General features: G+C 52.0%; 1 protein-coding gene across 23 annotated transcripts in view; it reads right to left on the bottom strand.

Annotated features, from left to right (window-relative positions):
- The window catches only part of ZNF185 (zinc finger protein 185 with LIM domain), a 94857-nt gene that overhangs the window by 33475 nt on the left and 34467 nt on the right, over positions 1–26915 (bottom strand). For 9 of the 23 annotated variants that reach the window (XM_027053433.2, XM_053201839.1, XM_027053445.2 and 6 more), the window contains exons 2-13: positions 16859–16937; positions 16572–16695; positions 16081–16146; positions 13863–13901; positions 13679–13756; positions 13087–13176; positions 12197–12283; positions 11002–11085; positions 10696–10737; positions 9181–9264; positions 8622–8711; positions 3000–3086 (exon numbers count right to left, since the gene is read on the bottom strand). In XM_027053433.2, coding sequence (XP_026909234.1) covers positions 3000–3086; positions 8622–8711; positions 9181–9264; positions 10696–10737; positions 11002–11085; positions 12197–12283; positions 13087–13176; positions 13679–13756; positions 13863–13901; positions 16081–16146; positions 16572–16695; positions 16859–16892 — 905 coding nt within the window. In that variant the 5' untranslated portion in view covers positions 16893–16937. The remainder of the gene's footprint in view (positions 1–2999; positions 3087–8621; positions 8712–9180; positions 9265–10695; positions 10738–11001; positions 11086–12196; positions 12284–13086; positions 13177–13678; positions 13757–13862; positions 13902–16080; positions 16147–16571; positions 16696–16858; positions 16938–26915) is intronic. The other 14 variants (XM_027053434.2, XM_027053438.2, XM_027053444.2 and 11 more) reach the window with 11 other exon arrangements.

Raw genomic sequence — 26915 nt, 5'->3', positions numbered from 1 at the left:
CAACCACACTCAGATGAAGGCATTTATCTCATACTCAGATGCCAACTGTCTCCAAGGAACTTAAAAGCTGATATTGCAGGACTAGCCAATTCTCAAAATATCATTACTAATAGCTACTATTGATTTAGGGTCAGACTCCATTCTCATGATTTTGCATGCATTAACCCTCCACATAAACCCCAGGATATGGGCACTATATTTATCCCTGCCTACTTTATAGATGAGTGAATGGGAGCACAGACAGCCCAAGCAACTTGCCCCAAGGTTCCCAAGGGGAAGAGCTAGGATTTGAACCCAGTCTGATTTCAGAGTTCTGTACTATAATCCTCCATGGTGTTGAGACTTCTCCTAAGCTGCTAATTCAACCTCCCTATGTTCTCTCTGAGGTCATCGGGGAGCCTCATGGTGTCCAACGCAATGGATACACTCCTTTCATTATCACCATTCAGGACCACTGACCCAGTGGGCCACTCCTGTCTTCTTTCCCCAATTCATCTGTCATGACTGTGACACCATCTCCTACCTCTCTTGCCATACCTTCCCAGTCTCCTTCACCATTCCCTCCTCTTCTGCCCCTTAATGTTGGTGTTATCAGCATTCCTTTCCATCTGCATGCTCCACCTCTTTGCCCACCTCCTCCTCCTTGACATCAACTGCTACCCTCAAACCAATGACTTCCACATGTTTGCACATCTCTGTGCTCCTGACCCATACCTCCAATGCCTTTCAGACTGTCCCTCGGTCAGCTCACCCTCGACATGGCTAGAATTGACTGCCATTCCCAGCTGCCCTCGGGGGGATGACCAGGCAGCTGCCACCTCCACACTGGGCTCTGTGCCCAGCCTGCTAGCCCCTCTCTCAATTCCCTTGATATTGTACTTCATGTAAACACTGACATTGAATCCCATTATTTCAGCTTTCATCTGTCTGCATATAACATGTAAATTTCTTGAACCCTGACCTCTCTCCCAAACCTCAACTACAAACCCTCAAATGCCTCCCAGCAATTTGTATTTGGTTGCCCACAAGTAAACTCATTATATATTCATTTAAAAATACTAAGTATTTATATCACCCCTCCTTGTCCCTTGCCCCTGGTCCTCAGTAGTGTGGTGAGTTATGGAGCAAAAGGTGCAGAGTGGGAGTCAGGCAGCCTGAGTGGAGTCCTGGATCTGCCTGCTCTTGGCCATGTAACCTTGAGCAAGTTACTTGACCATTCAGGGTCTCAGTTTCCTCATCTGTAAAATAGACATAGTGATTGCATCTGCATCATGCATGAGGATACCTGCTAGGCTGTTGAGGCAGGGCAGGGCTTGGTGAATTCTAGCTTTCTCTCTTTCTTCTTTCCCCAAATTGATTCTCTGGAAAGTGGGAGAGGAGCACCCCCATGGGATTTCAATGGTTGTAGCTTTGCCACTCCCAGACAAAGTACCAGAAGCCTTGTGGGTTCTGGAGACAGGAGGCACAGCAGGGATCTTCACTGGAGGCAGCCTGGCTTCCTCCTGCATCTCTTGGGGTTACTTGGACCCTGTTTCTCAAAGACTTGTCACCTTAGGAAAATCAGTGAAGCAGCTTCCAATGTTACCTTATTAAAGATGTTGTCACACTGGATGATCCTCAATCATTCCAGCAATAAACACTCTCACATTTCTGTTCTGGGCCAGAGGGAATGTAATGAACATTTAGCTGCAGCCCCTGCCCTCCAGGCTCTCAGTGTTCTTAGGGAATATTGATCCAGGAGTGGACAACTGTGCATAGGCACCACATGGAGACCTGGGAGGCTGGAGACAAGGGCCCAAGGAGGGAGGGGTATACGAGGAGTACTGAGTTCAGGCTGCAGAGCCCAATCAGGGTGGGGGGCATTGCAGGGTTTTCCCAGGGGGGCTGGAATGACTACTTCTGCCTTTTAGAAATCTCACCCAGGTAGAGATGTGGAGGGTCTAGGGATGGGGCAATAGGAAAATAAGAATAGGAAATATCTCTAAAATAGAATGGGTAGGACTCAGTGCCAGACTGGGGTGGGAGTGTGAAGAAGAAGGCGCCAAAGAGGAGAGTAAAGGTACCTAGAGATCCATCAGGACTCATCTTGGATGAGACTTCCTCCAGGAAGCCTTCCCTAACCAACCCACCCTTATGCTAGTGAGAGGCCCCTTTGGAGCTCCTACTGCTCCAGTGGGCATACACTCTGGCCTCCCTCCCCAGACTCTGGGATTCATGAGGAAGAGTCTCAGTCTGGCTGCTTCACAGCTGCCTTCTAGGCCCTGGCGCAGGGGTCAGGTGTGCATCAGGGGCTCAGTAAATGTTAGTTGAGTGAATAGCTAAATGAGTAGGAGAGAGAGTGGTGCAGGATCCCTCCCACTACTTGTCCCTCCAAAGAGAATTGGCCCCTCCATGCTCAGATCTCCCCTTGTCCCCGCCCCAGCTCCTAGCAATCCACCCCCCATCCTGTCTGCCTGTTGCATGGCTCTCTGCCTCCTATCTTGAGGCAGGGGCTGGGCCCTCTGTGCTCCTTGTAGTCCTCCTGTCCCTCACCCTCCCCAGAACCAGGTGTGGTGGCATCAAGCTGTCAAGGCTGACCTGGTGACCCTACCCTGTTCCCAATAGTCCTGTCACACAAGCAGAGCAACTGCCCCAGCGGCTTCAGGGGGTTTGCAGAGCCCATGTCTCAACCCAGCACAGCTGTCCTGTCTTGTTCTCAGTGCTTGGCAGGGCTGAGCCCTCACAGCTTGCTGGTGTCTGCATCTGCCTCCCCTACCAGGCAGATGGTCAGCATCTCTGGCCAGGGGACAGTCACCTCTGGCTTGCCAGGGCCAGGTTTGCCTCACATGAACCAAGTACTTGCCCCTAAAGAGGTGTGGGGTGAAAGCATGAATGGAGGCAGAGAACCTAGGTTGACCATGTCTCTTACCAACCAGTCCCTGGGCCTAATCATTTGCATCCCTTCCTTGCTTATCCCATCTCTAAAATGGTGTGGAAGGAGCCCAGCAGGGCCCCCATACCTCATTCCTTCCAGGTCTGGGGTCATCAGGCGGAGTCCTGCCCCAGGTGTCGTGATCTGCAGGTGGACAACTTCCTCACCTCTTGTACTGCAGCCAAGAAAGATAGCCAGGGAGTTGCTGGTAAGGAAAGCCTCCCCCTTTTCCCATCTGTGCCAGGGGTCCAAGGGCATTCTCCTTCAGAGGCCTCCTGGGTAATGCAGTGGGACACCCAGAACCATTGTCTTTTTTTTCTCTTGTCTCCTCTTTGGCCTTTAGCTTTCTTGGTGTTACAGCTGAGCTTGACCCACTGACCTCCAGGTCGCAGAGGAAGGAGAGTGAAACACCCCTTTACCAGTCTCCCACTCTTGAGCCCAGCCCCCTTTAAGCATAGCAAGTGGATTCTGGATGGAAATGGGACTGCCCAGCCCCAATGCCCTGTCTGTAGCTGCTGTCATGATGCTGTCACCCACTTGCAGAGATGAGACCTGGCTATGGTTCCACTGGAATGCCCAAAGTGGCTATTTGTGAAGCCAGTGAGAATTCTGGGTATATAGGCTGATGGGGACTGATGACAAACAAGATAATCAGGAAACCTACAGGCCAAAGTTGGAGAGCCAGTGGGAGTAGGATATCAGAGACTTGGGGGATGAAGGAAAGTGACCAGTTGCCTGTGAACTGGAGTCCACAGAGAATCAGACATTCTCAGCACTCAGAGGATGCTGAGGATTCCCTTTGAGGATTCCCTTTGAGGATTCCCGTGCTCAGAGCCTGGCCCACAGCTGACCACATACATCCTGCCAAGTCTGATTCCACTGCAGGACCTGACCCCCAGCAGGCTTGGGCCATGGTGATGGCCAGAGCCAGAGGCAATCTAGAGCTCTCTGGCTTTGTGGGAGCACTCTTCACTCAAGACCATACCTTTCTAGGTCCACAAAGTAAGGCCTAAGCCATCCTTTAAGACCCAAACCACTTACAGCCACTCCCTCCTTCTTCAGCTGCCTGTGGACACTGGGTTGGGTCCTGGGTTATAGATGGGGGTGAGTCCCAGGCCAGGTGAAGCCCCCAGCCTAGTGTGTATGGGGGGGGGGCAAAACAGGGACAGAGTAGCATGGGTCCTGACTCTACTAAAGTGTAAGACTGTGCACAAATTCAGCCCCAAGGGCACCTGAGAAGCTTCATGGAGATGTGGCCTCGCTGGGGGCCAGCTGGAGGCAGGTGGGAGAGGAAGAGATGGAGGCTGGCAGGGGCCTTAAGTGATGAAACCAGATCTGGTATGGCAAAGGGATGCCATGGAATGGGCTTAAAGTGGGGGGTGAAGAGCTTCACATGATCAGACTGGCACTTTAGAAAGGCCCCTTTGGGTCCATGACAGGGAAGGAGGGGCCAGGGTGAAGGCAGAGAAACAGGTAGTCTTCACCTTGGGTGAGCCGGTGTGACTTGGCTGCTCTCCTTGGAGTCACCTTGGAGTTGATCCTGACGTCTGGCTCCAAGCTAAACTAGGAGGCCATAGAGGATCGGGTCAGCGGGCTGCCTGTGTATGTCCTTCCTGGGATTTGGCTGAGAGGTCGCACATTAGAGATGACAGGGGGAAATGGAAGGGCTTCCAGGGACAGGGGGCCTGGTGCACAGGGGCAGCTCTGATCTGTGCATGTCTCCTCCCATGATAGCAATGATGACAGCATAAAGCACCTGGCCAGGACACACCCCACTTGGGAACATCACAGGCAAGTAAAACATACTTCCTCACTCGTGTTTCTGGTTATGTGGCAGAGGAAATAGGAACAAAGTGTCACCCCAACCTGCCCAAGCTGGCACCTCTCCCTCAATGCCTTCTTCCTTTTTTGTCACCCCGTTTAGCAATCCCTTCTTGAAGACCCAGCTCAAGTGGCACCTCTTCCAGAGGGGCTGTTATGAGTTGCACTGTGTCCCCTTAAAAGATATACTGGAGTCCTAACCCCTGGTATCTATGAATGTGCCCTTATTTGGAAATAGGGCAATTGCAGATACAATAAACTTAAGATAAACTCATACTGGAGGAGAGTGTCCTAATCCAGTGTGACTGGTGACCTTATACAAAGGGGGCATTTGTACACAGACACACAGAAGGAGTATGGACATGTGAAGACAGGGGCAGAGACTGGAGTGATACATCTACAAACTGAGAGCTGCCAAGGATTGCCAGCAATACCAGAAGCTAAGAGAAAGACCTGGAACAAATCCTCCCCCAGACCATTTGAAAGGAACATATAGCCCTGCTGACACCTTGATTTAGGACTTCTGGCCTCCAGGTGTGAGAGGACACATTTCTGATGTTTTATCCACCGAGTTTGTGTTAACTTGTGACAGCAGCTCCAGCAAACTCATACAGGGGCCTTCCGGTGTCTCTTCTCCTGCAGCAGCCCACCAGCCCCTCTCACCAGACCTTCAACCACAGATGGCTCTAGTCCAATCTTAAATTGTCAGCTAGGCTGAGAGCCGATGGAGACCGGGAGCACTCTTCCAGTGTGGACCCAGCTGCCTGTGGGAGTACCTTCTTCTCCGCACCCACAACCGCATTTCCCTCAGAGGCCAGCAAGATGGCGATATTGGTCTCTTCATTTGCCCTGCAAATCAGCAAGCCTATAACTGGGAGCACCCAGGCACTGTGCCAAGGATTTCATATGTATTACTCCTTTTAGTATTTGAGAAGGCCTCAGGAGGTAGGTATCACTACTCACTATTGTATACATGAGGAAACTGAGGCATAGAGAGGTAAAGTGGCTTGCACAAGGCCAGTATAAGGCAATGCCAGGGTTTGCCTTGTGCCAAAAGCTGTGCTTTTACTCAGTGCTCTCCAGCTTACTCTGTCAGACAGCATGTTGGGGCACAGCCTGCAGGCCTCACCATGGTCGAATGAGGCAGAAAGCCAAGGAAGCTTGACCAGTGCTGTGACAGGGACAGCAACCAGGCCTGGGGGCCTTTGTGCATACCAGTTTCTCTGGAAGAGGGTATCTGAATAAGTTCAGTCCAGAAGGTATATAGGAGTTGTCCCACAACGAGAGGGTTAAAAACAAGATGAACCCAAGAAAACAAGTTTTGGGGTGCATGGAGGGAAGGCCCCCTCCACTGTTGAGCAGGGGGTGGGAGTGATGGTAGAGACAAGTAATTCAGATATAAGCACTTGGAGCTGAGGGACCTTTGAGATGCCAGGCAGGTCCGGCATCTGATGGAAGGGAAATGACAGCTGGACAGCCCGGAGGACACAGCCTGTAGGTGTTCTTGTGGTGCATTCCTATTCCAAACTTTCAGCCCTCCCTGAAGTCCCTGAAGGGTTTGGCACCTAAGACAAGGGTTTTACTCCTGGTTGGCCTGCTGGGTGAGATAAGGAAGTTACATCAGACTTGAGCCAAGGAGGATATTGCAAGGACAGACTTGGGGAAGAGGCAGCCTCTTCAGAGCCATACCTGGAAACAAGGCTGTGATATTTTCCTGCCCCACTCTGCCATAAACCAGCTTTTTCTGAGTCAGTACAGCACCCAGAGTTTGGTAGAGTCACTGCTCCCCATAGAGCTGCACTTCTTCAAGGGCACAATCCAGCCTGGAGTTCTCAGATAACCAGGCAGAGAGAGGCTGGGTATGGGGAACTGATGGTTGTTGCCTGACCTGACCAGTGCAAGACCTGTATGGTGCAGTGGAGTCAGAAAAGAAGGCCACCCAGGACCAGGCAGTGGCTCACCTGGAAGCTGCCTGGCAGGGCTCCAGATATTTTGTGACTGTACAATCTGAGGGAAGAAGCACTATGAGAAGTATCAAAGTAAGCCTCCCTGACCAGCCCCTGTTGCACACTTCTGATGAGAACTCTTTCCTTCCTATTGGAGGCTTCCCCATTGTGAAACATCTCTGGTATCTAGAACTTTCTGTAATCTGGTCCCAATTCTGTTTCCTGGGGCCTCACAGGCAAGATTGATCTCGGACTTTTGGCCTTCACAACTGTGAGGCAGTATATTTCTGTTGTTTGAATCACCAGTTTGGGGTACTTTCTTACTGCTGCCCTAACAAACCACTATAGCCACCTTGCTATGACAGCAGATGAAGGGTATTAAACATCCAAAAGATATGTTAAAATGCCTCTCAAATACATAATACAGCACAACCTAATTCTCCTAAGTTCTCTTTTAAAAAGCATCTGAAACCATTCACTGCTCTTCTTTTTCTGCACAAAAGACAAGGAGAAATCAGAGATGTGCACTGTTTGGGGCTGAATTATGTCCCCTCCAAATTCATATGTTGCAGTCCTAACCCTGGTACCTCATGGTACATTTATTTGGAAATAGGGTCACTACAGATGGAATTAGTTAAGATGAGGTTATACTGAGGTAGGGTGGGCCCCTAATCTAACATGACTGATGTCCTTATAAGAAGAGGAGATTAGAACACAGACACACACACATGGAAGAGCATGTGAGGACACACTGGGAAAGGTGGCCATCTACAAATCGAGGAGAGGCCTCCCTCCCAGCCCTCAGAAAGAACCAACCCTGCTGACACTTAAATCTCAGACTTCCAGCCTCTAGAACTGTGAGACAATACATTTCAGTTGTTTGAGTCACCCCATCTGTGGTTACAGTTGCCCTAGCAAACTAAGACAGCCCCTATGTCCCATCAATCCCCAAGTCCCATCAGTGCTGCCTTGTGAAGAGCTCTGAAATATTTCCACTTGTTTAAAAGTTCTCACCGACAGGGGCACCTGGATGGCTCAGTCGGTTAAGTGTCCGACTCTTGATTTCGGCTTAGGTCATGATCTCAGGGTTTTGTGAGTTCCAGCCCTGCTTCGGGCTCTGTGCTGATGGCTCAGAGCCTGCTTGGGATTCTCTCTCTCCCTCTCTTTCTCTGCCCCTCCCCCGCTCACAATGTCTCTGTCTCTCTCAAAATAAATCAACTTGAAAAAAATAAATAAAAATTCTAATGGACAAAAGTTTAGACAAACAGGGAGAATCACGACATGGAGGCAGTGAAGAAGAGGGGCAGTGGTGCTGCTGGAGCCATGGCCTCAGGATGGCCTCACACTCCTGGCTCCCTCTAGGAAAGAAGGTCTGCAGCCTTGCTCTCCACCAGTCTATGCTATGGCAGGTGGCCCTATCTCCCTCCTGGCACAGAGGAGGGAGCCCTGAGGGACCATGGTCACATACAAATTTTTGTGGGACTTGAACTGGGGAGGAAAGTAGGGGCTCGCAGTGGCATTACAAGAGCTGGAAAATCCCCTGGGGTCCCTAAAAGTGGCCTGTAGACAAAGGTGCTCTGCCCCTCTGGTTTCAGAGTCTTCCAAGGGTGCCGTGGAGGCATACCACTTAGCAGACTTGGATTTGGACAAAGCTCCCAGTCCTGGCAGGAGCTTTAAACAGCAGCAACAACAGGGAAGTGGTGCTCTGAACAGGACTTACCTTGATTCACTGAAAAGTACAAGGAGGTATTGATTGCTCTTCATTTGCAGACAAGAGAGCACCATTATTTGCCCAGACACTCAGGGCTCAGAAATCAGACCAAATCCGGACCCCGTCTGTAGTGAGATTACCAGCACTCAGTCTGCCCTCCTGCCCTCTCACCCCAGTCCCAGGCTGTCCCATCTGACCAGCTTACAGGCCAAAGCCAGCTCATGGCACCCACCTGGGCTCCCAGCTCCTGGCAGGGCTGGGCAGAGTCAGCATGTGCTCAATCCAAATCCCCTGAGACACTTTGGCTCTGTCTCCATCCACACTGGCAAAGAAGGCAGCTGTGAGTGGGGCTGGGGGCTGTAGAGCCTCCTTCCCCAGCAGAGGACAGAGGACATAGCTGGCAGGCTGAACTTGGACAATTTACAATAGAGCTATTAACAAGCCCAAGAATGGCAGGGCTAGCACTGTGATGGTAGGCCCTCTCAAACCCTATGGCTAGTACTTTTTCCTAGGATGCTGTGGCCACAAGTGGGATAAGATGACACAGATAACATTAAAAAGACAAGAGTGATGTACTCTCTCCCTGGAGGTCAGGCTGTTTTGCTCCTTTTAGCCCTAGGACATCCAGCCAAAAAGCTCTTATTGATTTCTGTGCCCTGTCTTGACACTGAGCACATGGGGACACTGACCCTGAGGCTTTGCAAGGAGATGACCTAGCAGAGGTTCCACAGTAACAGTGGCAGGCAAGCCTGGAAGCCACCAGCCCCAGACAGAGATGAGTAATTGATTACCTGCTCGAGCCAGGAGAGGATCTTCCTAGAGCAGGTGGGTCCTGGCTCTTCTCAGAAGGCCTGTCCTCATCCACCACCTCAACCCTTTTAGGCAAGACGAGAAACAGATGCACCACTTGTCCCCAGGGCACCTGTGGCCTGCTCAGCCGCCCTACCGCTTGCTGTTCCTAAAGGACATGATTTCCTTCTGTGCTGTCTATGGCCATGAGGTGGCCCAGCCTGGAGGCTCAGCAACTCCAGTTTGGGATAAAGGACAGCATATCAGGTTGAATAGTATCCCTTCAAAATCCATGTCTGCCTGGAACTTGTGAGTGTGACCTTATTTGGAAATAAGGTCTTCGCAGATATAGTCAACATAAGATCGGGTGACGCTGGAACAGGGTGAGCTCTAAATCCAATGACCAGTGTCCTTATAAGAAGAGGGAAATTTGGACACAGACACACAGACAAAAGGTCATAGGACAATAGAGGCAGAGACTGGAGTGATGTGTCTACAAGCCAAGGATTGTCAAGGGTTGCCTGCTGCCACCAGAAGCTGGGAGAGAAGCCAGAGACAGTTTCTCTTTCACAGCCTCCAAAAGGAACCAATCCCGCTGACACCTGGATCTTGGACTTAAAGCCTCCAGAACAGGAGACAGTACATTTCTCGGGTCTTTGCCACCCAGTTTGTGGTACTTTCTTATACCAGCCCTGGCAACCTAATACAGCCAGTAAAAGCACATCATTATCTGTCACTTCCTTTATGCTGCCATCACCCTTTCCTGACTGTATTCCAGTCTTCAGCTCACTATGCAACCTTGTCATGGATGCTTTCCTTGTTTACCTCATGGAATGTCCCTAAAATTCAACTTTCTGGAAGTCTCTTCCCTATACTCCCCAAATATTCTCTCCCAGAAGATATTCTGTCTCAACTGATGGGGACACTCCTCTCTCACTCAACTGGAGTGTCCTAATGTCCTGATAATTTCGTATTGAATTCTGTTCACCCTTTAGGGCCCATCTCCAATGTTATGGTCACTTCCAAGGGCCTGGCCAGGCAGAGGCTCCCAATGATAAGCCTCTGGACCCCAGCCCAGTAATCCCTCCTGCTGAGGCATTGTCCAGCCTGTCCCTGGTAGAGTGGGAGGGAGGGCAGGGGAACAACTCCTTTTTAGCCTGGTAGCTACTTTTGCTTCAAACCCCAGAAGCCCTTGGAAACACTAAGGCTCTATTGGGGATCAGGGGCCTAGCCCTGTTAGCAAATGGAAGTTTCCAGCCACAAGCTACGTTCTGTCAGCCAGATCTTGCCTACACAGAACTGCCTGCTGAGGCCACAAGTGCCACCATACCCACCTACTTGCTCATCTGGCCTCCAGACAAAAGCCACTTGGCCCTCACAACTTCCCTTGCTCAGGGCCAGAGGCCCCTTCCCACTCTGCACCTGCTTTCCATGGTGATCATACTCCACCTCTGCTGGCAGGAGGCCTTCTCTGCAGCCAGCAAGAGGCTTGCAAAGATTGCCTTGCTGACATTTACCTCTTTGCAATGAACGGAGCCTGCATCTCCTGGGCAGGGCTGCTGCAAAGGAAGCAGAAAGGCAATGTGTTGGACAGAACTCATGGACAAGTGACATCATGAGCACTTTGCTTTATAGGGTCCTGGGCCTCTCTCTCACTCCCAGTACCTCATTAGCCCTGATGGCTGGAGCCAGACCTCTCAGTTTTCCAGAAAGAGCATCTGAGAATCCTGGAAGGTCTAGCCAGGAGGAAAGGAGGGGAGCCAGTTGGTAGCTGAGCTGGCCCAGAAGCCAGGCCCTGCTGTGTCTCCTGTCATGTAACTCACCTGGTGCTCTTCTTGGCTGCTGACAGAACGTAGGAGTGCTCCCGGGAGGCTGTCTTCCTCACCACACTGCTTGCAGCCTCTGACCTGCGGTGGCACAGAGAGAAAGTATCTCATGGCATAAGGCAGGACTCACTCTGCCAGCATAGCCCAGCAGCTACCCAGGATGGCTCAGGGCCACCCCAGGGAGGCAAGTGCACAAAGCCAAATTAGCGCCTGCTCCCAGAACTATTCAAAGGAAACAGAGACCATGCAGCCCACATTTATCAAGCATAGACTGTGGGCCTGGCCCTGTGCTGCATGCTGCAAATCCATACTGGCTCATTGAGTCCTTACAACTTAGGAAAGTAGGTGCCAGTATCACCCACAATTTACAGATGAAGAAACTGAAGCATGGGAAACTTTAGTGACTTGTGTGAGACCACACACTTAGCTGATGGCAAAGTGGGCAGTCAATGCTCAGCAGCCTGGCTCCTGAACTTCTGGCTCTTCCCTTGTACCTCTCAGGCCCAGGGACCACTGTCACTGCAGACTCTGGCCTTAGGATTGTCCATCTGCCAGACCTTCAGCACAGGAGCTTTGCTGTGTTTCTTAAGGCGCAGAGGGCCCAACAGACACTGGCAGTGGGGGCAGGCTCAGCCTGGGGTGGGGGGGGCAGTTATTTCCTCAGAGCCTAGCTGCTGCCCAAGTACCTGAGCCTCATTTTGAGGTGAGGGGCACTGGCACTTCCAGAGTGTAGCTCTGCCACCCAGCCATGCAGGCCCTGCCCAGCATAAAGCATACACAGCATCCACACAGCACACACGGCATACACACAGAGGGCTCCTCCTAGGAGGATGGCCGATTTTGGTTCAATTTGCTCAGGACCCTTTTTAGCAAATTGATATAAAGTCCTGAAGCACCTCCCTCTGTACACTCTGTCCACCCAGGGGAGGCTTCCCCCAGCCCTCATTACCTAGGTTCTGCTCCATGAAAGTTTCATAAAGGGTCCCCTGAGCTGGCCCAACACTGAGTGGGTGGTTCTGGGATTCAATGAATGACACCTGTTGCTGGAAGCCACTCCTCCAGCAAACAAGCCAGCACTGATATTGTACATGTTGTGCATTTTGTCACTGCAACTGGCACCATTCCTATATTACTGGTCCACAGAAACTTGGGCCCCTGCCCTGACTGTGGGATGCTCAGCGGGCACCATTACCTCCGTTTCTGCTCATCAGATGAGAAGAGAACCTCCTCCTCTTCAGCATCCCCTGATGCTGAGCTGCGTCTGACATTGTAGGGTGCCCTGGGGGAGGGGAGAGGGTGTGAGGATGCTGTTGGTTGTGGCCCCTCCTTCCCCATCTCTGCCCCTGTTCCCTGTCACAGGCTGCCACCCTCAGCAGTTTGGCTTCCTGACTTACAACAATAATAGCACAATGCCAACAATGTTGGCATTGCTGCCTCTGAGTCTTTGCTCATGTCACTTCTTCCTCCTCAAGAGCCAGCCCTCTCCTCTCTGCTTATTCCAACCCTAACTGTCCTCCAAGACCCAGTTCAAGCCTCTCCCCTTATCCAGAAAGATTTCCTACCTGGTCCATGTCACTGGATTGTTGTGACAAGGGATATAAAGCAATATAAAGATGTGGGGCCCTTGGGAACTGCAGATTCAACCCACACTTCTGTCCAGAAACCCCCTCCTTGGCCACATAGTGGGGGGCGTATTTGATAGGGGCCAGAAGGGGAGCCCCAAAGATTTATATCCAAGAAGCAGTTCAGATTTAAGCACAAAATGCCAATTACTTGGCTGCCAGGGCTATCATCATGTTCAGGATCATCAGACCCCAGCGCGGCCCGGCCTACACCCCAGAGGGGTGCAGAGGCATGTCCAGGAAACAGAGTCAGCCAACATCAGCCCCAGAGATATGACCCATGACCCTTCCTCCAGACTCACTGGCCCCTTCTATAAGCTTCTTAGAGCCCCTGCTTCGCCACAGATCAGAAAAGCAATGTGCTCCAGGTCATAGTGGCAACTGGTAGGAATGTCAGGCCTGCTGTTTGGGCTTGTCCTTGAAGGAGGGAACTGAACTGGGTCTGCCATTGCATACTTACAGCTTCTTGTAATCCTCAGTGGTCATCTTATAGCCGGAGGAGGAGGGCCGAGGAAGCCCACTGGGAGCTGCTCTCAGCAGACCAGCAGCACTGGAGAGGAAAGGAGTTTCCATGTGCCCACTCCCAAGCCCCCTCTTGCTTCTAAATTTGTCTACATGCCCCAGCAGGAATGTGGCTGGTGGCCTTTCTTCTTTTCTTTCAGCCCTGCCACACACCCATCCCATCTGTGCCACCCTGAGCAGGGCAGCCCTCCTGCCATAGGTTGACCCAGGCCCCTTGACCCTGCCTTTATGATGGAGCCCAGGTTCAACTTGACACCAAGGCGCTTTGATGACATGCCACTTCAGCCTTCTGGGAAGAAGGTAAAGTAAAGCACACAGCTGCTGGGAAACAAGACTGCCCAATCTGGGTCATACATCCACCTGGGGCTTTGTGTCCCAGCACTACTCTCCAGGGCCCTGCCCTACACAGGAGAGCTACCATCCACCACCCCTCCCCACCCGTGACAGATAGAGTAATCTCTCTGCCATAAGCCTGACCTAGGCGCTCATGCCTGGTGCTTGGCCTAGGCCCTCACCCCAAGGACACACACCTTTTTGGATCTCCATTGGCCTTGGGGAACTGCCGCTGTGGCTGACACGAGCTGTCTATGGGCTTGGTGAACACTCCCCTATAAGAAAGCCCAGAAGAAGTAGCCCTGTGAGCTCCCCTGTGAGAATCCAGGGAGCAGTGGTGTGCAGGCATGTGGAGGCAGGCAGGGTCCTATGGTTACCTACCGGATGATATAGCCAGTGGGAGCCCTTGTGCTAGGAGGCCTGCCGAGGGAAAAGAAGGTATGAGGTGAAGCAAAGACGCCCTATTTCCCCTGCACCCAATGCCAACAAAGTGGATTGGCTGGTGGGTGCCCCAGTGTGGTCAGAATGAGGGGAACAAGAGTGGCTGGCCATTTCTCAAGAGAGCCAGCTACCCCTTCACCCAAAGCCAGGCTTCCTATTCTGCTCCCTCATGCTCCCCAGGAAAAGTACTGGGACCAGCCCACGATGACCCTGGATCACAGTAAGTGCCCAGGAAGATGTGTTCCATGGCTAAACATTTGCCGCAGAGGGGTCTCCTCCAAACTCAAGTTTTTCTCTCACCTTCCAGGCCCCAGCACTCCCCTGAACAAGAAGTCTTCTGGGATTGATGACAGTGCTCCCACTCTCTACTCTCACAACTGGAGGCTGCATGGTCAGAGGCCTGGGGTTGAGGCATGGCAGGGAGAGCCCAGGGTCCCGGACCTAACCACACAGCCTCCTTTGGGAAGGCTCATGAGGGACCAAGGGGTAGAACCAAAGGCAGCTTCCCCACCCTTCCTGCTCCTTTGGGGCTCTCTCCTCCAGCTCCTGAGATGCCCACATCACAGACTTGATGAAAGTTTGGGACTGGAGGGCATGGCTGGAAAACAGACTGCACATGCTGGGTGTCTCCTGCTTGGGAGCAACTGAGCGGGTTCAGAGGGCCAGTAGTGGTAGGCAGCAAAGGGCTGTGAGTTTGGGGTGCAGGGGCAGGAGACAAGGATTCAGCAGATGGCCTTTCTTTCTAGGAAGACAGTAGCTTAAGGGCTGGAGAACAGGGGAAGTGGGTCTAAGGGAACCCCACACAAGCAGGTGAGAAGGGCAGCACAGAGCCACAGTGTTCTCCATCATGGCAGACCCTGTCCTTAATAGAGACAGCAGCCTGCAGGTGATAAATTTGCAAGCACACTTGGGGTGGGGCCTGAGAAGAAAGGCCATTTCCCCCCATCTAGCCACACAAACATTTTTGGCTTGGGGAGGCTAGGCCATGATCACTGGCTGTCCCTTGGATCCACTTCTTTCCCCAAGAGAAAAGGAGAGCCGAAGTTTATGTAGACTTCCAGGTATCCCTGCTCTAGGCCCTGAGTCACAGTGCCCTGGGATGTGCTTTCTAAACATAGCCCCAAACAGAAGCCCAGGGTGAGAACCATACCACCCAAAGTAAACTAGCCCCCTAGTGAGTAGACTGTCTTTAAACCGTCCTCAGGCCTTCACCAACTTTGCCAACTGCAATAATCACAATCCATAATTCTCTCTTTTATGTTCACCTCTCTATTTGGTTCATGCCTGTGTTCCCTGCTAAGATGTTAGTTCCCCAAGGAGAGAGCACAGGACCTGGCTGGTACCGGATGCCGAGTCAGGGAGGGGTGGTGATGGGCAAGTCCATAGTTGTTAGAGGCAGCCCCAGAGACTTAGCAGTGAACGTGAATCCCTCCCTTCAAGCTGCTGCCACTGCCTCTATCACCACCTGAGAAAGATCCTGGCACTGCCTTCACTGCCAACTGCCAGTGACCTGTAGCAAGACTAAAGCCTGAGGTTTGCATTCCCACAACTCACTGACTTGGCAGTGCTTTGGAGCACCCCTAGACACCAATAGGCAAAAGTCTTCAAAATGCAGATGGGATGGGCTGTTCCCTCTGGCCACATGTCAGAATATGTCATCATGAATTTGGGAGACCATTGGAACAAATGTGTCCATCTCCTTGACACCCTGATTCCTTCCTAAAATTCACCTGTACACCCCAGAGAGCTATGCAAAGGCTGTAAATCAAACTGTGGGCAGTTCTTTGGTTCCGCAGTGCACTCAGCAATCAGGGCTACCTACAAGAGAGTCATGTGTGACTCTCAACACTGTGTAAATCACCTCAGATATGTTGTCTCACCCTTTACAGAGACTTCCCAATGTCCACTAGGCAGCTGGAACCATGGAGGCCCATTAGGTAGCCAGCCTCAAGGTCACACAGCAAGGCCAGGGATCTGAACCCAGTGACACCTGCACTCCCTTTCCCAAGAGGAAGCAGAGTAGAAAAGCCTGTCTCTCCTGTGGATTTGAAATGATTCACTGCAGACCCTAACATCTATTTTGAGTTTGGGCTCCTCCTTATCCCCTGAAGACTGCGGCATGAGGCCCACCCACTGGCCATCAGGCATCACCTCTTACCTGGTCTTCGGGACTTCCCCAGCTGATGAAAAGGATGTGGCTCGACTCCGACCAGGAGGCAGCTCTCTGGAGAAAAAGGGATCCTGAAAGAGTGGCTCTCTGCCATCAGCCACCTTGCAGCCTCCATCCTAGAGGCTGTCTGCTGAGCCCCAAAGCAGGTGAGGTGGGGTGAAGTGCATGCACCACAACAACTTGGCTCACCATTCCCGTCTCACCTTCTCCTTCCCTGGCCTTTCACCACATTCCACAGGCAAGTATGTACATGCCCACTCGGCGTCAAGGGCTTTCCCACCTTGTAACTTTGGTTGAGTCTTGCCCTCAACTGGATTGCTTTTCCGTGCTCTGCCCTCCCCAGCTTGCCTGTGGCCACATGTCCCCACTGAAGTCTGAATGGTGGAAGTCCCTCAGCATCCCCAGGCATCGACGGGCCTTTGTGGATTACAGCCCTACCCCACCTCATTGTTGCTGGCCTCCTAGCCTCCTGGACTTACAGGGTGTGGCCCTCTGATTCATCCTGCTTGGTGATCCAGCTCTTGTCCCCCTTCAGCGTGGTCCGAACCTTCATCTGCTTGAGGACATTATTGCGTTCCTCTTCACCTGGTAGTAGTGGTTTCCCTGGAGGGGCAAGGCCAGGCAGCCTCAGAAGGGGAACCCAGCCCCAGGACACTGATGCCTCCCTGCCAGTCCTCCCAATATGCTGCTCTCTGGTGCCGTGCTTGTGGCCCTTGCAGGGCAGGCCACACACCAAGCCTGGGAGAAGAGGGAGTGCAGTCCTCACCTTTGGTGCTGCCTCCAAGAGCTGAGATACTCATGGCGCTTGCTCTGCAGATCCCTTCTCAGTTGATTCAACAGGGCTCCTGAGGACAAAGGCAAGCACATGGCTTGTCACTTCATGCATTTATAATGGCTTGCAGGTCATCATGTGGTCCCTGACTGCCCTTTGGGTATAAGGAGGCAAGAGTTGTTGGAGTTTGGGTGGTGGGCAGAGGCCAGGGAGTGAGCACACACTGGACCTGTCATTGTCTGATAGCAAAACCACCTGTCTGCCCAGAGCTGCTCACATGGGGAATGGGCTGCTATGGAGCTGTCTATTCAACAGATAGCTTATAAGGGCAAACCACAACCCCCCTAGAGAGTTCTGATGGCCAGATTCCAGGCCCAGATGAGTGTAGGGGAGAGAGGGGAAGCAGTGGAACCTCCACAGGGTAGGCTTCCTGAGGGCTGGCACTAGTGGGCTCAGAAAGAAGGACTAAAGGAAGGGTGGGGGCTGGGAGACCAGTTCCTTTGGGGTTGGATTATCTTTCTCACTCTTTAGTAGCTGTCTGACAGACCTTTGGCAGGTCAGCTAATGTGTCCAGTCTGCCTCACTGTCCTCATTTGTAACATGGGATTTTAAAAACTCTACCCTTCAGGACTGCCATGAAGGCAGAATGCACCAATGTTCTTGAAAATGCCTGGCACCATCTGGGCACAGCAAAGATCGCAGGGAAGTTGGACAGGAGCCAAGGAGCAATTGAGTTTCAACCTGTCTTCACTAGGACAGGGGACTGTCAGCTGTCCTCAATCAAAACCACCAAGCCTGAGAGTGTGCAGCCCTGTGTTGCTCACGGGTTTGCTTCATCTCCAGTGCGGAAAGCCCAGGGCCCCCCTGCCAACTTCTAGTAGTGCTCAGGGACCAGGTGAGGGTTGGGATCTGGTAAGGAATTGCTGTTGTGCTCTGCTTTCTCTTCCTCTCTCTATTCCTGCCCTGCTCTCCTTCCTTGTCTTTTCTCCGCCCTTTAGCCATGTGTTTCCCTCCTGTAGCCAGTGAAAGGTGGACCACAGTGGCCTCCAGAGCCTCACAGCACTGTGAAGATGTTTGTCTCAGAAGAGGCTGGGGTGAGGAAGCCAACTGTCCAGGCTGGGAACGGCCCAATGCTAAAGGCAGATGGAAGGCCCATATCGTGGGTCTAATCCCAGCTCTGGCCTGCCACAACTAGCCCTGTGGGCCTCAATAGAAGGACTAGAGGTTCCGGCAAGTGGACATGATGGGAATGAGGGGCCCTGGCCCTGCTGGCATAGTCCTGAGGCAGAGCAGCCTCTCCCTTAGGAGCCTGTTACCCGCTGCCCACCGCCCCCCCCCCCCCTGCTGCCAGCTGGCAAGGCCTGGACATGTTTCTTTAGAGGTCAAGGGCACACTAAAATGGCTAAGGCAGGGGCCAAGATCAAACCAAATTTGCCATGTTAGCAAGAGCTGGCTTTCCCATAAATTGCACTGAATGAGCAGCCCAGGAGGCCCAAGCCTGATGCGTGCCAGGAATGGCACTTCATCACAGCAAATGGCAGCCCCACTGTTCAGCCCCTCCACCAAGGCTGCCACATCAGAGTTATATTGAGCAGAACTCATTCCATAAGCAATCTTTAGACCACATACATCCAACTGTCCCATCCCAGCAGCCCATGGAGTAGCACCACTGGGCAGGACACACAGACACACTTGCTACCTAGGATCTTGGCCCCTCAGTCTCCTGGTGCTGCTGACTGACTGTGAGACCTTGGGCCAGTACCTCACCTCTGGGCCTCAGCTCAGGGCCTCCTACTGCTGAGTGTTTAAGTTCCTTCAGGAATTCATCAGTTTCCTCTTGACAAACCTGTTGACCACATTGCCTAGAAGTTTCCTGCCAAATCAGAACCAAATAAGCCACCTCCAAAATCAGGATAGACTCACACACATGCAGAATGACAGAGGCAGAGGGACCACTGGGAACTCCCTGGCCAAAGGGGCAAGGATACATGTAAGAGCCCACAGCAAGGGAGGGTGGAGTTGCCTTAGGTCCCATCCACACAACTAAGACCCCAGTCAGAAGACTCAAGGCTTATGCCCCACCTCACCAGGCAAAGAGCAGGGCTGATGCTACATCTCAGAAGTCAAATGTCCCCTTTTGATGAGACAGTAAATCTGAAAAAGTCAAGAAGTAGAGTCTTCCCATGGGCTTGAAGAAGGCAGCTCTTTGGAACAAGGAGCCTTTAAAGTGATGCGCCCTAGCCAGACAGATGGACACATGAGGTATGAATCAATGTCCCAGCTGCAGAGTTGGCTTTTCCCTCCACTTCACTGGTCCCTCCTCTCCCTGCACCTGCTTCATCTGTGCCTCATTCCCGCAGCTTGGCCCACATCAGCCCTCACTTTTCACTCAGCTTCTGCTGGCTGTCCATTGTCTCTAAGCCTGGGGGCAAACTCTCCAGTGTCCAGACCCAGTTACTTTTCTCACAAATGACCTTCAATGTTGACACTGTGCTCCAAGAAGACCATGTACTTCAACATCCGTAGAAGGTGGCCCTACCACAGTAATTCTCATGCCTTTGCTTATGCTGGTTCCTCCCACCTGGGATGCCATTCAACTCCTCCTGCTGAGCTAAGCCCTGCCTCTACCTCAGGGGCCCACCTGTCTTGCCTGCTCCTGCTCCTGGGGACTCTCCCCTCATCTGACCTGCATGCCTTGGTACTGTTGATCAAAGTCTTCCCAGACAAGACCTGCTCCCTCTACCAGCCTCAGCAAGAACAAAACTGAAGCATCCCCTCACACACCCAACACATACCCTGCACTGATTTTCTGCACTGAAGGCTGGCAGGAGCCATGCTTTTGACTAACCATACATTGCCACCTCTCCTTGGACCCAAGTCTCTTCTCAGACCCACCATCCCCTTCTTCCCCAATCAATGGACAGCTGGGAAAACCCTCACTAGAGACAGGAGCAGCTCTGAAGAATGGGATGCAGACCACTCAGGAGTATGTTTTCCAGGCAGCACTCACATACTGTTGGTGGGCAGATCAATGGACTCATCTTTTCAGAAGACAAATCTCTATATGTTTTGAAAGCCTTGAGAGGGTAAGACCATTGGTCCAGAAGCTCCCCTCACAGCAATCTCTCCTATGGAGACAAATGAGTAAGCAGAACAAAGTATACAAGAGGGGTGGTGTCCCAGTGTTGAGTATAATGGTGAAAATTAGGCAATAATGTAAATTCCCAACAGTGATATTTAAACATACTATGATACATGATTCCAGCAAATACTATGCACTTATTACAAATGATATGGATATATGATGTAATTTAACAAGTTTCATGTGTATGGTTTCCATATATCATTAAGTGAAAGAAAGCTTTTAAACAAAAAGATGTGTAGGATGGTGCTATTTACTTAAAAGACTAAACAAGCAGTAATTTAACCAAATGAAATGGGAGCTGGGGCTGCTTGGATAGGTAATGATGGATCTCCAAAGTTGACACAAGGTGAAAAGTGCCAAGGAAGGACTGGGAAGTGAGGAGAGCCAATGGATGCATGGGGAATTCTCTCCTTCCTCTGGGGTAGACATCCTGGGGAAGGTGCCCTGTGCCTCTAGGGTCCCTCTGGGCTGCTCTGAGCAGAGCCTTGCTGCCCGTGGGCACACACACAGCCTCCTCCAGGATCCTGGGTCTTCTCTGCACACAGCTTGGGTGGGAGGGAGAACAGGTATGCATTTTGGGGGGTATCTCCCACCTTACTTCTAGTCTTACTCTTCCTTGGGGCACCTGGGTTTCTTGCACAGCCTCCTAGGCCTCCCTGGCACATCAGGAAGGGCCACCTGGATTGACAGCTGACATCTTTGCTCCTCATCCCTAAGTGGCTTCACATGGCTGTGACACTGTCCCACTGCCTGGACCTCAATCTCATCTGTAAAGTGGCGCCAAGCCACCAAGCCCATGGACTTGCTCGCTGGGTCTCCTCCTGACAGGATATTCCCAAGCCACAGCATGTGTCACTGACTAGAATTTGGTACCAGTTCTTTTCCATCCCATAGTTTAGGTGTCATGATGTTGGTGGGTGTCTTCATCTTCCAAATGGCCCATGTGAGTGCATTTCTAGTTTGGATAGCCTCTCTGTGTACACTTTCAGTAGTATAGCTCCTGTTTCTAACTTGATAGGAAATCTTTTGGTACCTTAGGAATGGTCATATTGCCCTGCTTAAGGGGCCTGGCCTAGACCACCAAAGGAACAGGTGGCTTATCAGCCACTTTCCACCCTAGCTATCCTTCATAGGGTAACTCCTTGTGCCAAGTCCAAACAAGGGTATATACCCAGACTACACCAGCCTGTCCCATGGCAGCTCAGGACCAAGTCTAAGTCCTCCTGAGCAGGCCAGGCCACCTCAGACACTAAATGGGTGCCCAGCCCACCCTCCTTGCCTTTCATACCCTTATTCCTCCTTCTTCCATTAGCCTGCAGATGCCTCTTGGGGTAGGCAGCGGGGAGCATCCTTAGCAAGGATGACTGGGGGGAGATGGGGACAGGCACTCCTGATGCAGATGGTCTCTGAATGCACCTTCCTCCCAACTGCTGAAGCCTCTCAAGGCTTTCCAGCAACCTCCCAGGGAAGGGGCCTCTGGCCCTGATTGGATATAGAGAAGGAAAGAGCCAATGAGGGAGTGCAAGGAGCCTGTTTTCCCCAGGCCACAGCAAGCCTGGTGTGGTCAGGGAGTGGAGTTGGAGCTGATGCAGGCAGATTAGCAGGAGGGAGGGAGCCAGGGAGTTGGAAGACAGTGACGCAAATGCTTGGCTGATGCATGAGGAGACAGAGATGGAGAGAGAAGCAGCAGGAGAAGAGCCTCTGCCCCACAAGGACGTGCTCTGCCTCCAAGATGAGAAGACTAATTCAGAGAAAATTTTCTAGAATTGCCACCCAGGTTGACTCTCCATGTTGTGCACACCCTTTTTCTCAAGCAGGCTTCTGTTTCTTTGCCCTTGCAGCTACCTCTTTGCCAAATGGCCTAGAGCCTCAGCCCAGGAAGCATGTCCCAGAGGAGCCATCAAGTCCCACAGCCCCTTGGCTAATCCCATTCTCGGTCACACTGCACTAAAAATGTCTGCATTTCCCAATAACCTGGAAGGAAAAGGAAACCATAGGAGAGGAAGAAGGAATAGGGGCAGAGTCCACCTCAGGCAGACACCACAGCAGGCTGGACCTGGACAGGCATCTGCCCTTGTGGCTGTCTCCAGCCCCTGAGTGTCACCCATCCTGGAGTCCTCAGTCTGGTGCTGCTGCTGCCCTCATGCTAGCCTGCCTCAGGACTGAAATGCCCTTCCTCACCTCCCCCATCACAGTTGGGACAAGCTGGCTTCTTACAGACAACTGGGTGAACACCAACGAGCAGGTGAAGTGGCTAGGCCTGTGAACACAAACAGCCTGGACATCTATCCCATGGGCCCACCCCAGCCCCAGTGACCCTGGCCTGGGATCTTTGTACCAAGGGCTTGTGTGAAAAGAGACAAGTTGAACTAGTGGGTAGCTGGGGAATGAGGGAATGCTGAATGCCAGGCAGGGATCTCCAAGGCAAACTGGGAGGGAAAAGGAACAAAACACTCTTAGCTTTGCACATCAAGGAGCTGCAGCCAAAGGACACAGGTGTTGGGACTTGTCTGAATGTGTATGTGCTGGGCGCTGGCCACAGTGAGCAATCATGAGTGGGCACACCACAGACAGAAGAGTAAGAGGTGGGACTTCTTACCCAGAGGTGAATTTTGACAATGTGCACCCAGAAGACTGAGAGGGAGCCTGGCTGTGTTTCCCTATGTGTACCAACTTTCTGTGGACCCCATCCCCGTCCAGCAGGGATCACATGCAGTTGTGTCTTTTGGAACCTGAGCCTGCAGCTCAACTCTGGGTTGACCCCTTAGGTGTGAGTCAGGAGTTGGCTGAGGAAGCCAGTGGGACAGGACAAGAAGACACAACCCCAAGCATGGCCCATGTGGCCAAGCCCAGTGACAAAATATGGATGTGGTAAGTGACATATACATGAAGGCTACAAGGCCTTCGGCTGCCCGGTGCATGGGCCAGTTGCTGGGCCAACCTCAGGCCACGTTTGAGTAAAGGTTTGTCTGTGAGCATTTTTTAAAAACAATTTTCAAAAAATGTTTATTTTTGAGAGAGAGACAGAGTATGAGTGGGGAGGGACAGAGAGAGAGGGAGACACAGAATCCGAAGCAGGCTCCAGGTTCTGAGCTGTCAGCACAGAGCCCGATGTGGGGCTCGAACTCATGAACCATGAAATCATGATCTAAGCTGAAGTCAGCCACTTAACTGACTGAGCCACCCAGGTGCCCCTGTCTGTGAGCATTTTCATGGGACTCCAAAGCAGGGAGCCCTAAGAGAGGCAGAGCCCCAGAATCACTTCAGCAAAAACATAAGTGCTCCTATCTGGGTCATGAGGGAAGAGGTGAAGTAATGAAAAGTCCCTTGTCTCTCAACAACTTGTTTCTAAGATGAGTAAATCCAGCCACTTCTGATCCTTCCACTGGGCACTGTCAGGCAGTCTCAGAGAAGACAGCTGGACTGACAGGAAGGACACTCCTTTTTTGCATGGGACCTTGGCTCCCCATCATTGGGTGAGGGTATCAATGACTAAACAGTGGAAAGACACAGCCTGCAAGGATGACTCCAGCTGTCATACCTGTTCCTTCTTGCCTTACTATAACAGCCTAAGTTATAGTAAGGGCTCTACAACACCAAGGCTCTAGTTCTACTGGCCAGAATCCCTCCATGCCTCCCTTCTGGCCCAACTGGTAATGGGGGATTCTGACCATGGGGATGAGGCTCCTGTTCATTCTCACTGTAAACACTCCCTTTGAACACAGAGCCATCAGTGGTCCCAGGATGGAGGGAAAGTCTCAAAGAAAAGACCCTGTGCCTTAGATACACCTTCTGGAATGCACATCTAGGTCCTCTTTGGGTGTGTTCCAAGCAAGTGCCTTTGAGCTTCAAGATTAGAGTCCTCCCTTGTGCATAAATACCCATGAGAGGCCCCTATTAAGCCCCTTCAGGGTAATGAACTATACTAGGATTGGGGTGGTCTGGGTTACCAGGGGAAGGGTAACACCAAGGTAGTCAAGCCTGCCTGCTAGAGGACTCTGCCTCTTACCTTTTCCCTCTAAGCACCAGAAACAGAAGCAAGAAGGGGGTAGGAGAACATGCTTGTTCAGATAGCTGTAGAGCCAAGCCAGCTAGGCTCATTATCTGTCATTTCATGGGAGAGGCACACTCATGCTGCTAGAGATGTGGAGGACTTGGCCAAGGCCAAGAAGCCACACATCTGTGATGTCTGTTCAAACTCGGGTACAAATGAAAGAGCACTAGACAAGGGGTCCAAGTCCTAGTTCTGTCAAAACAAGTCACTGGACATGTCACTTACTCTCTCTGGGTGAAGATGAAGTCCCTAGTCATAGGAGGAAGGCATGCATCTCAGTGCAGCCCGTCTGCTCATCAGCAAGTCCATGGGACCCCATGCAGTGCTGTTTTCAGCGAGCTTCCCTCCCTGTCCTGTCCTCCCTCTGCAACATCCCTTGGAGGACAAATGCCTAAGACACTGGGCAGGCCATGGGACAGGCTCTCCCAGGAGGCTGCAGCAGGAAGTGCAAGAATGGGCTGGCATGCACTCCACATGCCAGGCTGAGAAAGGCCTGGACAAAGAGATGAATGGAGTAAGGCCAGAGGCAGGATATAGCATGGAGTGTGAAAGAGCTGGGGATGCCAAAAGTCAGGGAGTGTGACCTCCACCCCCAGCTTGGGTGCCCTCACCCAGTCTTTTCTGAAGGCACTTGGCCTAATGTCTAGGTTTGGACCCAGGCCAATACTCAGGCAGCCAAGTGCTAGAATGATCAAATGTGTTATGAAGCGGTCTCCTGTGGCCAGGTCTCATGACTGAGGACATCCTGATTCCCAGTCTCAGCATCTGGCAAGAGGACGATCAGCAGACAGGTTGCTTTCCTCCTGGAAGGGGCCCTTCAGAGGCCTGCCAGAGCGATGGCAGAGAAGCTGGGTCATGTCAGAGACCCCCAGTCTGCTACTCAGCACACAGCTCCCAGGAGCCCCAGTGGAGCAGAGCACCTTGACCTGCATGTGATGCTCCAGTCCTAGGGACTCCCATGTGGAGGCTAATGAGGCAGAAGGAAGGAGGTGCACCACGTGGAAAAAAGAGCTGGAGGAGATTTGGATTACAGAGGGAAAAATGTAATATGGAAAAAGAATGCCTGGGGGGGGTTAGTATTTGTAAATGTGCTTTACAGGTAAATGAGTTCTACATGAAAGTCTGGAATTTCACCTTCCCCCAGCCCACCCCCAACATCCCAGAATCTAGACTTCTTGGCGTCAGTGCTGGAGGGCCCTGGAAGGCAGCTATCTGAGGGTCTGACACAGGCCAACTCTCTTCAGAGGCAGTGTAGAGTTCAAGCCCCAAGGGGGTAAAGGGAGCCATGGCTGCCTGTCACTCTTGAGGAGCCAGGATTCCTTCTGGCTGTCCTGTGCCCACTTTCTAGTTTTCCACAGGCTGGATACAAGTGACTACTTGGGGTGACTGGTCCATTTCAGAGGTAGCTTGGCCTCAGGGACCAGCAAGGGCTTCTTGGCAGGGTCCTCTGAGATACTTTGTGGAGGCCAGGGGTCTGGGCAAGGTTAAAACGATGGGGATAGCAGGGCCCATGAACCCTTACCCCAAACAGAGCCCCTTGCCAGAGCCATCTATATGAATTATTCCCACTGTTTCCAGGGCCTCCACCTCTCATGCTGTAGCATGAGAAGAGGCCCAGAGGAACCCTGGGAGCTCTCCTTCAAGGCCTGGGCTGGCTTGGTTCCTCACCCCCTGGACCTAAGAACCAAGGTGGTCTTAAGCTCATCCCAGTAGGGCAGAGATGCTATCCCCATCAGCACACAGACAGCCAAAGGGGTTGAAAGGGATTCAGGGGTCATAGATCCCACCCCCCCACCTTAACCAACTCCCTCCTCAAGAATACCCCTGTACCCTCAATGTTGCCACCTATCAGCCTTTGCCAAAGCAGGCCTGGTGACACACAAGTCCCCGCTCCCCCACTTGCCCCTGACTAACACTGGCCAAAGAATTCCTTTTGTCCTAGTTACAGGTGATTGTGAGTAAAGCTCAAGAGGAAAAGAGGAATGAGCCCCCTCTCCCCACCCAACAATACCTCCCACCCCAGCCGAGCTTGGACAGGCCTCCTCCCAGCTACTTTCTCCCCTTCCTGTCCACCCCGGACCCAGAGTGTCCTGAGCTCCACCCTTACGTATTATCACTGTCCCCATTTTTTTTTATAAGAATATGGAGACTCAGAGAGGAGAAAGAATTTGCCTAAGGCCACACTTTCATTTATTCAACAAGCATTTATGGAGACCTGACAGCCAGGCTGGGTACTGGGCAGACAGACAGATGGACAGGAGCCTATAGCAGCCCTTCTAGGGCACTGCCAGAATGCTGCATTTCCCAAGGAAGTGCCCTTGGCTCAGACCGTCCCAAAAGAATGAAAGAATAAGTGGGAGCTCACCGGGCAGAAGTGGTGAGACAAATCCTGGGTTTTTGTTTTGTTTTGTTTTGTTTTGTTTTTAGTCTAAACCAGGCACTGCCTGGTGTAAGCATTTTCACTCATTCTTATGATTGGAACCCTTGCCACATCAAGCTCTCTGGAAAACTGACCTAGTCATCAGAAAATGGTGTGCTGAGCCAATTATCACAGGAACCAGACTACATGGTAAAGGTCAGGACCACTAGCAACAGCCTGCAGCAGCATGAGGCCTGCCCACCACTGGTCCCAGAGGCCAGGTCTCCTCCCTGACCAGGGCATGGCCACAGAGCTCCACAGCTACCTCCACCGCTACCACCAGTGGCTCCAGTTCTTGGTTTCCTCTTGCAGTTGGAAATGAGCACACTCCCCACAGGAAAAACCTAGACAGTGGTTCTGAAAGTGGCCTCTAGGTCCCTCTAGAATACAAAACCCCTGGGACATGCGCTTAAGCTGTAAGTTCCTGACTCCC

This window comes from Acinonyx jubatus, chromosome X (genome assembly GCF_027475565.1).
Source record: "Acinonyx jubatus isolate Ajub_Pintada_27869175 chromosome X, VMU_Ajub_asm_v1.0, whole genome shotgun sequence".
Classification (NCBI taxonomy): Eukaryota; Metazoa; Chordata; class Mammalia; order Carnivora; family Felidae; genus Acinonyx; species Acinonyx jubatus.
Note: the sequence above shows the minus strand (reverse complement) of the source record. Positions and strands in the feature narration are given on the sequence as shown.